The sequence below is a fragment of the Saccostrea echinata genome, unplaced genomic scaffold (assembly GCF_033153115.1).
Source record: "Saccostrea echinata isolate AGI-Se365-2 ecotype Australia unplaced genomic scaffold, CSIRO_AGI_Sech_v1 ptg000054l, whole genome shotgun sequence".
In the NCBI taxonomy this organism is placed as follows: Eukaryota; Metazoa; Mollusca; class Bivalvia; order Ostreida; family Ostreidae; genus Saccostrea; species Saccostrea echinata.
This window is the reverse complement of record NW_026889803.1, coordinates 47,633,001-47,647,228: the sequence shown is the minus strand read 5'-3', so window position 1 is coordinate 47,647,228 and position 14,228 is coordinate 47,633,001. Positions and strand designations below refer to the sequence as shown.

Genomic DNA, 14,228 nt, shown 5'->3' with positions numbered 1-14,228 from the left:
AGGGAACAAAGTGCTTCAACATCTTTTATTTACAGACTGATCTACATGTATGTTGGGAAAACAGTGAATTAAATTGTTTTACCATCCTTTTCAAATTTGTTTCCATTATTTGCATTCTCTTCGTGATCGGAAGGCCCGGTTTCGATTCTCGTTCGCGGAGTCGCGTCAAGCCTAAGATATAAACATAGGAAGTAACTTGTTCCTTCGCCGAGCGCCCGGCACTATAAGTGAAAGTCACGGGTCTTTCGGATGAAACCTTAAAAACCGAGGTTCCATGTCACGGTAGGCGTTGGCACGATAAAGAACCCATACTGCTCAATGGTCTCATGCCGAGTATAGGTCCTTCCCTGTCCCCATATCCTTCTCCCTTCTCATTACCTGTTCCCATACTGTTCTTCCTTTTCCTTCTCTGTTCCCACATCGCTCTTCCTTCTTTTATACTGTCCCCATACACATCTACCTTCTCCATCCCTATTCCCATACCCTTCTCCTTCTCCTTCCCTGTCCCCATACTTTCTTCCTTTTCATTCCCTGTTCCATTACCCTTTTTCCCTCTCCTTCCCAGTTCCAATACCCTTTCTTCCTTCTCTTTCTTTGTCATACCATTCTTCCTTTTCCATCCCTGTCCTGCTCCATATACCCTTTTTCCTTCTCCTTCTGTGTTCCCATACCTCTCTTCTTTTCTTTGCATTCCCTGTTCCCATACTCGTCTTTCTTTTCTTTCCCTGCCCCAAACCTTTCTCCCTTCTCCTTCCCTGTCCCAATACTTTCTTCCTTCTCATTGCCTGTTCCAATGTCCTTTCTTCTTTCGAATTCTCTTTCTTTATCCCTATACCATTCTTCCTTCTTCATCCCTGTCACCATACCCTTCATCATTTTCCTTCCCTGTCCCCATTAACATCATCCTATCTTATAATTCCCTGTTTCCTTACCCTTCTTTCTTCTCATTCCCTATCCCCATACCTTCTTCCTTGTACCCATAAACATCTTCTTTCTCCTTCCCTTTTCGATACCCTCCTTCCTTCCCTCATCCCCTGTTTCCATACCTTTCTTCCTTCTCCTTCCCTGTCCCATACTATTCTTCCCTCTCATTCCCTGTCCCCATACCTTCTTCCTTCTCATTCCCTGTTCCAATATCCTTCTTCCTTCTCCTTCCCTGCTCCCATACACCTCTTTTTTCTTCTCATTCTCTGTTCCCATACCCTTCTTCCTTCTCTCTTCCAGCCACATCCTCTTCTTCTTACTCCATTCCTGTCCCCATACTTTCTTCCTTCTAATTCCCTGTTCCAATATCCTTCTCCTTCCATGTTTCAATACCTTCTCTTCCTTCACTTTCTTTGTCCCATATCATTCTTCCTTCTCCATCCCTGTCACAATACTTTTCTTCCTTCTTCTCCCCTGTTCTTATAAACATCTCCTTCCTCTCCTTCCCCGTTTCCATACCCTTCTTCCTTTTCCTTCCCTGCCCCCCAAAACAGCTTCCTTCTCCTTCACCGATCCTATACCTTCTTTCCTTTCCTTTCCCTATCTTCTTACCCTTTTCCTCCCCTTCCTGCCATTTTCCTTTGCTCCCTATCAACTCTTTTCATATTGATTATGACTAACGATTACAGCAAAATCAGTTGGTAGTGTATATCAAGAGGTTGACTATAGGCAGTGGAATACAGCAGTAAATAGTGAATTTTATATCTCTTATTGTAATGAAACATGTTTTGTGTAATGACAGTGATCAGAAAAAATGTTGATATGAAAGAATTTCATAAATATTATACATTTATTGACTGGGTTCGAGTGCAACATGCGTTTTGTCAAACCCAATTAAGAACCAAACTGTTTGCCCGAGACCGTTAGGCCGAAGGGAAACAGCTTGGTTCGAGGGTCGACAAAACGCATGTTGCCCGAAATGTTTTGTTATACCTTTTATTTATTTATTTTTTTTTATTTTTTTTTTTTTTTGACATATATGTATCTTGTACTTGCTTCCATGATGTAAATTTCCTTTCCTCGCAATGCGGTTAATCTTGGTCAATTCCGTTACTGTCACGAATGAAAATAAGATTTAGCTGATCCCACCCACAGTGTGACGAAAACGGTCCAATATCTCATCGACAGGTCCAATATCTCATTCTGCTGTCAAACATAGACTTTTTATGACCGCTCAGTAAAACATTTTAGTATAAAACATAGGAACCGTTTTTAAAGGTATAACAATAATACTTATCCAAAATTAAGTTGTGAAAAATTTCGAAAGGACAAACTGAATCTTTGGCTTTGGAATGTTTTAAAATCTTTCTTTTTGCATTGTTCAATTACTAAATGTATATAGTGAACATAAAGTCTGTAGATTAATTTTTAAAAAAAAACCCATTAACAACAACAAGGGACCGTCAAAAATCATCAAAGGAGAATGAAATGCAAACGTGATCTGTAAACAAGATACACTTCATTACTAAAAATCATATCAATGTCTGCATGCGTTTAGTAATAAAAAAGCGGAAAACCAAGTGGGACAGACAGACAGATAAACGAAGAGGAAACCTATAGTCCCTTCCGGTTTCACTGGTAGAGGATTAATAAAAACTTCTGAGATACTATAGTATTGCGTCGGACAAGGACATGTATGTAGATGTATGTAGATACTCTTGATACTTGGATTATATATATATATATATGTATATATATATATATATAAAGACATATATTTGATTTACTAAACTAACCTACGATAAAAGCTGTTTTCTGATTGACAACAGTAATTCACCAGAAAAAAATGAAATGGTAGCTTTCCAGACCGACTTTTAAATAGGACTTTTGTCAAGGGTTTGTAAAGAGAAACAATATCAGAAAACCTTGACATTGTGAAGAGGAATCAAGGCAAAAAAAATTAAGAATTAAAAAAAGCATTTTTAAATTCATAACCTCCGACCAACCGCCCCCCCCCCTTTCCAAAAATTTACACAAGCATAAAACCTTTTCATAGAAATTGAGAAATTAATTTTTGAAAAAAATCTTATTCTTCAAACCTTAGTAGGATGATAATGTTGAACACTATCCATTGTTTCAAATAAGACAAGACAAATTATACTGGTAAAATATATATTGGAAATAATCAATAACATGAATGTAATTAAAATATGTTTGAACAATACTTATTGGCATTTTATGTCATTACCAAGTAACTTACAAACTATGACAGTTATATGTTATTGAGGTTATGCTCAGTTACACCTTTCCTTTTATCTTCCTCAAGTATGTTCAGTTGAAATATTGATACTTAGATCACCATTTTTTTGCGACACCTTATTTTCCTGAGAAAGCCTTATAATATTTATATGCGAGCCAAAACTTTCAGAAATTCTGGTAATTGTTGTAATTCTTCAATATATATAGGAGAAGATATGCAGGAAAATAACATTTTTGTGATCAGACGGTCTCTCCCATAATAACTTTAAAATAAAGATCTTGCAAATAAAAAGTGATTTACAGTAGCATATTTTAATTACATTCATCTTGATCTTAAATGGTACATTTGCAAGAAAATAAACAATACCAAAAACATTCATCATAGTAGAAATAAACATGAGAAAAAAAAACAGATAACACATAATTATTTCTAAAATATATAGTCACTTTTACAGACGAGTGTGTATTAAAAACAAACATGGAAATAAGCATCTACATAGAATACATGTTAAGGTCACATCACTATTTCAGTGGCAAATAAAATGCTTATATACACAGAAGTTGTACTGTGTGCAACCGTATTCTTTTTTAAAAACACTTTTAAACATAAAATTAAACTCCTGCACCAGGTCCATTCAATTCATACACAAAATTATACATTTAAGAATCAAAATAAACCTTCCATTATGGGTAATATTTTGTTATGAAAAAAATTAATGGCATTAAAATTATTTTTGTGTTCTAAAACAAAACCTTCTGTGAAAGATCTTTTTAGATTTAGATTTTCTAAGAATGTAGTGATAACTTTCAAAAGATGTTTATAAATTAATGAAGTCAAGGAGAAGTGTTGTAACAGTTCTGATAAACACTATGTATTTGATGTTAACAAAACAGCATAAATCACAGAATTCAAACCAGATAAATTAAATTACATCAAGTCTTCTCTAAGTCATTATTAGATTATTCCCAAGTCATTATTAGATTATTCCCAAGTCATTATTAGATTATTCCCAAGTCATTATTAGGTTATTCCCAAGTCATTATTAGGTTATTCCCAAGTCATTATTAGGTTATTCCCAAGTCATTATTAGGTTATTCCCAAGTTATTATTAGAGCAGGCCATCTTCAAAAAATGTCTGTTTGCCCTCTCCCAACTGACATACTAAAATGAACCAACTCAAACTTTTTTTTATAAACCTCCAGGAAACAATTATTCATTTATCCTTTCTAAAATTTTCTCACCCTGGCAACAACTATTTTGATTTGATATTCACAAGTTGTTATTGAAAAAGAGTTCCCTTCCTTCCTACCAATTTTTTTCTGAATCAGAAGAATGGAGGCAAACTTTCTTTTAATTACGCCCTCAGGTAACAAAAGTATGATCCTTACGATCTTACTTCCTGTACACGCAGGTTGAGATTCGTCATCAAGTACAGTTGAACTTCATTATCTGAAACACCATTATCTCGAATATTATCTGAAACACCATTATCTCGAATACCATGGATATGTCGATGTGATTTGGAAATCCCAACCACATATTCCTACTTATTCCTTTAGTATTTTCCCCTTGATATCTTAAATCTTCAGATATCTCTTAGTTTTTTCTCAGTCCTGTGGAGTTTGAGATAACAAGGTTTGACTGTATATGAAATCACTACTCAGATAAAGACCTACTTCTTCCTTTTTCCCGATTCTATATTCCCAAAGCTAAATGTACAAATATTCTAAATGACTGATAAAAATAACATTTAGAGCTCATATTTCCAAGTATCTAAAACTAACTCCTTTGACACAAGCTCCCATTATATGAATTTTAACAAAACAAGGTCCAATCCGGTCCCTTATTATGATGATAAACTGTACATATTAAAAAGAAGACTTAATGAAAGACATTCCAGTACAACCATTCATAGGCTAGGTCAGCTATTATCACTTCTCCTATTCCACAATGCTTTTAAGAACATATTTTACAGTGTATGCAAAAGCTGCAAGTCCTACAATCACAAAGATATTTGCCAGAGCACTCCCAAACAGTCCCTGGTTTTCATGGTCTGCCGGGTTTGGTCCATCATTTGAATGTGACCTCTGACCTATTGCTCCACGGTTGGTTGACTGTCTTAATTCTTCCGCTCTTCGCTGCTGTTCCTCCTTAATTTCCTGGGAAAGAGAAAGATTTACTCATTTAAAAAGTTTCACACAAGAGATTTTTCTTTGGCAACGTTAACTACTTAATCAGATGAGGAGTTAATGAGGCCTAAGAAGTTGAAAAAATGGTGAAAAATACCTCTGCAACATCAGGAAAGAGATCACAGAAGACCTTGTCTGATAGATTGAAAGAACCACTCTGGGCAGCTAGTTGTCTCTTCTATAAATACAAGCAGGTACCTTATCTATTATATTTCTGGGTACCGTATATACTCGCCTATAAGTCAGTTTTTTGGGAGTTAAATTTCGGTCCAAAACTCTGTGTCCGACTTATAGGCGAGTCATAAAGAGATTGGTATTCTTCTGAAATGCGAAATGTAGTATTTTTTAATCACTTCCAACGATTATCGTTGTCAAAAGTCTGGACACATTATTGATGTATTCTAAGATTATGCATAAAGTACAAGTAATCATAAAGTTTCTCATAAATATCATCGGAATGTTGGTAGATTATTTAAACAAAAGTAAATTCATTAGAGTACTGATACAGAATTTATTTGTTGAGAAAACAGAATATTGGTGTCATTTCTTAAAAAAAATATTTGAAACACAAGTAAAAACATAAGACCATTGGTTTGAAATTGTCAATATATTCTTGCAAAAAGCTGTACCGACTTATAAGCGGGTCAATGGCAAATCCCTCCAAAATAACCTAAAAATATACAATCGACTTATAGGCGGACCGACTTATAGGCGAGTATATACGGTATATTTCATGAAAAAGTACATATGTGGAGTAAATGGAATACAAAATTGATATCTCATAAAGTTCTCCAGATGAATCATACAGTGCAGTCATCAAATCATCCAATAAAATGGTATCCAGCTCAATATTAACATTTTCATTCTTATTTCCTTCCCTTAGAAATTTGGCAATCCAAATCATTGGCAATTGAATTTAGACCAAAAATGTTTAAATACATGTATTTATAATTCATTTTATTTTAAACTATTTGGGTATTTAAACTTTGAATTAGATGTCATAGATATTTATCTTTGGGATGTACTTACCGTGTAGTCTGATGTTTCTATACTTCCTAGTGTGGGATCTTTTTCCAGCTATAAATACAAAAATAGATTCAGTATAACATGATTACACTACACTGCATATATTAAAATCACACTTACTTCAATTTTTATTGACTGAAGTTTTTAAACATACAGTATTATGAACTCAACACCAGTTATCAGGCTTAATGAAATATATTTATAAGGTTAAGGCCATCTTTTAAAAAAATTTTGTTTGCTCTCTCCCGACTGACTCAAAACTTTTTTTAAACTCCAGGAAACAATTATTTTTTCTATTTATTCCAAAATTTTCTCATCCTATTAATAACTATTTTAACTTCATATTCAACTTCATATTTTAAATTCAATATCATTAAATTAATCAAAAGCGGATAATATAAATTTTACTTTTATTCCAAATTGAAGTGAAAATCGTAAAGAATCTCTTTCAACAATGACCTTTATATTACTATATATATATATATATATATAAAGATTTTGTCGAGTGCTTTTGTCTGGAAAGATGATTTTATTTTATTGATTTTCTTTTTAATAATATTATTATTTGAGTAGATTTTTTTTATTTTAAGGTTTGAAATATAGGTTCATATTTATTTTTCTCAGATGGCTAGTCCCTCTAGTAGACGGAGATCTCATCCTAGTAGACCTATTGTTAAGTACGGTAGACTCAGTCAGTCGGGTACGCCTGGTGTAGAACTCTAAGTTAATAACAAATCATAAGTGTTAGTCCCTGGCACATCACTATAAGCATGTTTTGCTGTATAACTGATCAGTGTTTTTCTAATTTCTTCCTCTCAGATATTAATACCAGATCATGTATTATTTCACTTCATTTCATTTAAGATGGAACACTTTTGAGAGACAAAATGAGTTTGAATAATAGCCAATGACTATCCAGGCTGCTGTATAAATATCTGTCCGAGACTGTAATGTACTGACCATGAAACTGAGTAATCCTGTGAGTATGGTGGACACGGACCACGCAGGATTCCAGGTGTCAGGATGGAAATCACTGATAGACAGACACAGTCTGAAATCAACAAGCTAGATTAACTACACAGTGACTCAAATATGCTCTTAGCTGATCCACAAAATCATGTGGTCGTTTTTGTTAATATGCCACTAGACTCGAATATGGTAACTCAAGTTCAATATCACTCAAAATTATTTTCAATTTCCTTACAAATAAAGATGTCTTGAAATCAGCTCAAAATTCCTTCTGAAAAATGTATCACAGGAGGAAAATTTCGGCAAGAAAGTATTACCTTGTGTTGCACTTAAACCTTCCATTTGGAGTAATCATGTATATACTAGGTGGTTTGAACGGAAATTCTCGTGGAAATATGAGCTTTCCATGGTATATTCCACCTGTAAAACACACATATGACAGGCAGTTGTTTTAATGAAATCTTTAATACAAAAGAAGCAAACCATACATTAATCATTTGCATGTATTTAGATTCCGAGACTCTTTCCTGCTAAATTTATAGTACAGTCAAACCTTGTTATCTCGAACTTCAAGGGACCAAGAAAATGCTTCGAGATATCCGAGGATTCAAGATATCCAAGGTAAAATACTTAAGAAATAAGCACTTGGGACTTCAAAATCACTTTGACATATCCATGGTATTTGAGATATCTGTGTTCAAGATACTGAAGTTCAACTGTATATTGACTATATTTTCATCTACACTGTTTATTACCAATTGTAAATTGCTTTCAAATTTCATGAAACAATGTTCAAACAACATGAACAATGTAAAGTACAAAATTGCAAACTTCTAAGAACCTGTGATAAAAACAGATTATTCTGGATATAATATTTGAAATAAAACACATTCTTTTAATAAAAGAAAACCCTACCTTCATAAGGAGATTTTTCTGGTCCTGTCACTATATAATGCCTAAAACAAAATGAAAGTAAACAGCTGAATTACATTGAAATGACAAATATTTATCAAGTATGAATTCTATGCATTTATCCACAATATATTTGGTATTACTTTTTACCCTCAAGTCAAACCACACAGTATGATTAATTACTCTATAAACATTTATGACAGTATGTGATAATAAACATATGTACAGTACATGTTTAAATCTTGAAGATTATACTAGCTACAGTAATCATGGTAATGATTTTTTTCTAAAGAAGAAAAATATATCATCCTCCCTTTCCATAAAGATCTTATGTTACCATTTTATGCATCATCTCACAAGTTTCAGACTTGAAAGTTTCTAAAAACTTAACATATATATCTTTATCACTACATAAATACTTTCCAATGACAAAATCTACCACAACAATTATAATCAATGCATGTTTTTTTGCAAGTGGAAACATTTTTGTGAGATTTTTCTAATTTACAATATACTAACTTTTTAGGGATGGGTGAAAGCCTAATTTAGAATATACTTTTTAGAGAAGTTTAATCTTAGTTTCATATAATTTTTAAATGTGAAAACAAAAGATTCTGGTTAACATGGTTAAGCAGACTTTTATGGGTACCTACCACTCCAGTATATTGGAAGGGAGAGGGAGCGCTCTGACGTAGGGTACAGGATCCTTCATTATCCTCATGTAATCCTGCTTCAAGCGAGCAGTCGCTGTTGTGTTCACACGTTTGGTGCTCATTGTGATTCTACAAATAACAGAGTTTGTTGAGGTCTGAGAAAAAAATTGTTTATTATAATATGCTAATAAAAATTAGGGTCAGTAGGAAGGATTTTGCATTTACGTTTTTCAGGTTTTTTTTATTCACATAAAGGCAAGGAAAATATATATTTGGGTCAGCACATAAAATTAGGGTAAGTCGTGTAACCGTAAACAAGCATATTTCTTTTCTTAAGCATGATTTATAGTCTCAGCACATGTAAATGTATCTAACATAGGTGCTCCATACACTATAAAATCAACAAGGCCTGCAACTCCAGTCATTTTTGGCTATTTTAACTTTGCTGGAAGTAGTCAGTTTTGACTAACACATGTTTAACATAATTTCTAAACAAAATAACTGATCATTTACGAATGTAAACTGTTTGTGAGAATACATATATACCATAGCTTAAAACAAGCGTAGTTATAGACTTTAGGCATTTCCGGCTGAGATCAGGAGATCAGGGGATGAAAATGGTGTGGAGTTGCAAGTCTATTTGATTTTATAGAGACTAAGAATAGGGATACAATATTTTTTTAACTTACCAATTTAGATGGGGAGCGCCTATGGTATTTAATATTTAACATAATTAAGCTCAGGTTTTCATATTCACAATTAAGTAAAAAATATAACAAACTAATGGCTTTAACAACATGCATGTACAGATTCGTTACTGTGCATGTTATCAATGAAACCTCAAAATAATCTGGTAACCTTGGATATTCCATTGTGACACCCACACATATATATGCTAATTAGCTTTTTCCCCTTTTTTGTGAAAAAAATTGAATCAGGATTGATGTAGCTTTTCGAGTAAAAGAAAAAAGTATCAGAATATCTCTTTCTCATCTTATTAGAGATAAATATATTAGATAGCTTATATTGTTTTCACTGCCCTTGCAAAAAAGGCGAGAATAATTTACGAAAAGTGAGAAAAATTCTAACACCATTAACATTTCTTAGGCTTAACACATCAAAATATACAATTCTCAGTATTATTTACCAGAAGGATCCTCCCATGCGACAAGAACAGGCTGTCAAAAATTGACAGTATTGCCAACTTCGAGCAACTTGACTTCTTGTTTCCGGCAAGCGTCTCAGTGATGATGACTTTTTACTCGAGTTGCGTCGTTTCTCCTTTGATTTTTACCGGAACTTTCCTCATTTTCATAAGATACTGAAGATGGGAAATTTTGAACCAACTATTTTTTTAATCATTATATTTTGATATATGACGAGTTGCTATTTATATTTTTTAACTATATATATAAATATGGACATGATGATAGAATATCAACGTTTCATTATTGCTTGGAGGGTTTTCATCAGACTAGAAACAGAGAAAGAAAACTCGTAGTTTTGCCAGTTCATCATTTTTTAAAATAAAAAAACCGTTTCCCCCACACTTTAGAAATTGTCGTTTAAAAATAAACATTTTACTGATTCAATTTTTTTTTAAAAAATTCAGAGTATTGTTTTATTATATGGTATAACTGATTTTGCCATACTTTGCAAAATTTGAAACACTTTACTTAGCTTAACATTTATCAACTTAAGTTTTTTGTTTTGCCCTTTCCATCTAGATGGAGCTGTATGTTCAGCATGTGAAATCAGTTTGTAGTGACAATGGCAAAGTATCAATTCAAGACCCTCGGTCGAAGTAGTACTGGTTTTACCGGGTTAAAAGTCAAATGAACATCGTAATGCATTAGGACAAGTTTATTCTTTTAATCTTTTTAGAATGTTTTTTTTTCTATGCACAGACTATATCTGATTTATACAGATTTAAATCAGAAAAGCGCTCTTTATACGTGTATAAATTGCCGATGGATTAGAATTTTTGTCCTAGGACTGAGAGATTATTTAAAAAGAGAAATAAATAGAGGATATTCAATGTTTTGTAGATGAATATGGAATTTATTTCATGAGTGCATGGGACAGGATTTTTTGACATTTTCACGAGTGCGAAACACGAGTGAAAATATCAAAAAACCCTGTCTCACGAGTGAAATAAATTCCATATTCATCTACAAAACATTGAATTTTCTGTTTATTACATTTTCTTTGATTTTCCCTTTGCCTATCTTTTCTTAACAGTGTCATAGGCTTGACGTCATAGTTGAGCGGTTGAGACGTCATAGCTTAGCAGTTGTGTGATTGAAAACATTACATAGCATGGGTTTTAGCAACATATTTGGGAAGAAATTTGCAGTTTTAGCTCTATCAAGAAGCTTAGTTACTAGATCTTATGACAGGCCAGAAATTATTTTTTACTTACTTTGATGTCCTTTCACACTGTGAGAGAATATCATTTTGGTATCCTTTCACACTGTGAGAGAATATCACTTTTATTCAATAAATAAATCACAGTATTTCACTGTTGAAAATGTAATAAAAATATTTTTCGATTGATTGATTATTTAACGCCGAGTCGGCAGTATTTCAGTCATATCAATATCAGCGAATAGTTTTTTTTCGATACATGTGGGCGATGTGGCTTTAGCAAGTTCCTGTTTGGCAACCTTTTTTGAATTAACCTATTTAAAATTAAAGTAATTTTTTATGTTTTGTTTGACAAATATTTTCTGGCTGTTGTCCATGTTGAAAACACATGCTACATGTACAAGTCAGTGTATGATAATGATAACTGAGATACACGTAGAAAATAATGATTTGATTTTCTCCACTGAAGAACAAACAAAATTATGTTATCAAAGCCTCTTAGAACTCATAATTTTCATATAATTTATATATTTTTTAAAGATTTTTCCACATATAGTCCTGTCACAAAAAAGTTTTCGATTGACACGATTTTAGCAAGAGTTATTTCCTGTTGTTAACAATATTGGAGGTATACAAGCCCGATTCCTTCATTATTCAACCAATTTAAACTTGTCATTTTGGGCAGTTGGGTGAAGATAACACAATTTTTCTTACGAATTTTAAAATTGGTTGCTCAAAGAGGAAAATTCGCTCGTTGGACCTCCAATATGGCAGCCAAAGGGAAATAACTCTTGCTATTTTCAAGCCTATCGAAAACTACTACTATCTATATAAAGCAAAGAAGAAAATTCACCAGGCTGATCTAACATGCCTGCCATGGGGCTGGAATATGTTTTTCGACAACTATCGATGAAATATTTTATGACAACTACTCAGTATGCATATACCGTTTCTTGTTGGTTTTGGGTTTCCTTTGATTGGGGAAGGGAATTATACAATTTGATGAAACAACAGTTTGCTACATGTACTATATCAGCATATAACTTAAGGTCAAGATCTAGTAAATGAAAGGTGCCTACAGATTTCTCAAATTTGAGCAATAAATTCCTTTAATGATGTTTTATAACTTCAGCTTTGTCAAATAGGGTGTTTCGGGACATAATTTGTAGGTAAACAAGATGAAAAATCATATTTTAAACGGTCATTTTTCAATAAGAAATTAAGAAAACCAGTCATGAATATGGGAGTTTTTTGATTATCAGACAAAGGAAATGTATCCATATTGCCTACAGTCTCTCAGAAAACGGTAATTCGTATGTTCTTGGCCTCTTCTTTGAAATAATATCAAATTTAATATAGGTATCGGGATTACTTTTCATATGATTTCAAATTGAACTCCATGAAATACTTTATTTTCCTCATAATTCTATTAGAGCTGTAAAGTACGGGAAAAAGAAAGATGAAATGGATTATGACGTCATAGTGGATCTAGCACCAAAATGTTAGTCTAAAGTCATTTACTAGATCTTGACCTTAACCGATTAAACGAAATTATACCATTCTCTATCCAGAGTTGTCTGCCGCTACGCTACATTGGCTACCAACACCTCAGTCTGTCAACGCTCGTTGTACAAGATTCTTGTACAAGTTTTAAACTGTGAAAATTTGAACGAATTTACTTTCGTAATTATTGATAAAGATGATAATGTATCATTTCCTTTAAATCTCTCATCCCTCAAAACGATTTATTTTCATAACTTTTCAGGAAACCTTTTAAAGAAATAAAATAAAAAACGATAATTAATACAATAATTTTTCATCTTTTACAAAGATGCAAGAATGTTGTATAACAAGCGTTGACAGAGGTGTATGTGGATAGATAATGACGAAATACAGGAGGAGCAAAACATCGAGGTCCGAAATTTTTGGAGACCGTTTTCAATGTTTTGGGCTTGATCAACGAAGCGTTTAAATAAGTTATTATTTGCAAGACTACAGAAAAATTGCTGCAGCCATGTGACACATTGTAAACATTGTAAGTAGGAACACGAGTAAAATGTATTATATTATATTATCTTAAACATTTGAGTGAAAAAGTTTTTTTATTTTACAATTAAAATATGTTTTCTTTGGCATGCTGCATGCTAAGAAAAAGCGTGAATCTATACACCTAATAGATACATTTTTTGTTGGAACCTGAGCTAATGTCACCACACATTTGGAGGTGAGTGGGGAAATTGAATCCAGGATCGCCCTTATCTGCCTCTCTCATATATTCTATTGGTAATGCTGCACGGCAGATTGAAAATCTTTCGAGAAGCGGAGACCCCTGTTTGTTTTTAAGATTTTGTTTCAAAAAATTGTTTGCCCTCTCCCTACCAACTGCCTAAAAATAGCCTGACTCAAAACTTTTGTTAACCTCCTTGAAACGATATTTTTTTCTTTTCATTCCTTTTCATATCCTATTAATATGTATACTGAATTTTTATAGGGAAAAAATTTCCCAACCTACCTACCGATCTAATTTTTTTTTACCCTGAGTCGGGAGAGGGCAACCTTTAGCATGTTTAGTATTTTTATATACCGTACTATAGGACCAATCTCTGAAACTTAACAGTAGCGGAAAATTGTATTAAATATTGGAATATAGATTTGATGGGTTAAGAATTCATGTATTTTAGATAAGTTATCGTATCTTAATAACTGAAAATTCTCAGAAAAGGGGGGGGGGCTACGTGTTACACCATCCATTCGTTAGGTGCCTGTGCATCTTCACAATGTCAAGGTATTGTGACTGATATCGTTCCTCTACTCAGGTTTAGAGGATGAATTCACAAAGCCTTGACATTGTGAAGATGAAATACAATGTAGGACTTAAACCACTGAAAACGGTCAACTTGAATTGTTTTGCTCTCTTTGCAGAAAAAA

General features: G+C 33.1%; 1 protein-coding gene across 1 annotated transcript; it reads right to left on the bottom strand.

Annotated features, from left to right (window-relative positions):
* Positions 1-3,079: 3,079 nt before the first annotated feature.
* LOC133172093 (ubiquitin-conjugating enzyme E2 J2-like) lies at positions 3,080-10,168 on the bottom strand. The gene is made up of 8 exons (XM_061306901.1): positions 10,081-10,168; positions 8,934-9,062; positions 8,284-8,324; positions 7,686-7,788; positions 7,360-7,450; positions 6,403-6,450; positions 5,471-5,551; positions 3,080-5,343 (listed from the first exon to the last, which is right to left on the bottom strand). Exons 2-8 carry the CDS (start codon positions 9,053-9,055, stop codon positions 5,125-5,127), a joined length of 705 nt encoding a protein of 234 aa, XP_061162885.1. The 5' UTR covers positions 9,056-9,062; positions 10,081-10,168; the 3' UTR covers positions 3,080-5,124.
* Between the last annotated feature and the right edge of the window lie 4,060 nt (positions 10,169-14,228).

Bases quoted from the DNA above. Each gene is read 5' to 3' on its own strand.
- LOC133172093 (XM_061306901.1), bottom strand. From the start codon at position 9,055: ATGAGCACCAAACGTGTGAACACAACAGCGACTGCTCGCTTGAAGCAG. The intron at 8,325-8,933 runs GTAGGTACCCAT...ATTTTGTTTTAG, and splicing joins CCTTCCAATATACTGGAGTG to GCATTATATAGTGACAGGAC. The intron at 6,451-7,359 runs GTCAGTACATTA...TTGTATTTATAG, and splicing joins CAGGATTACTCAGTTTCATG to CTGGAAAAAGATCCCACACT.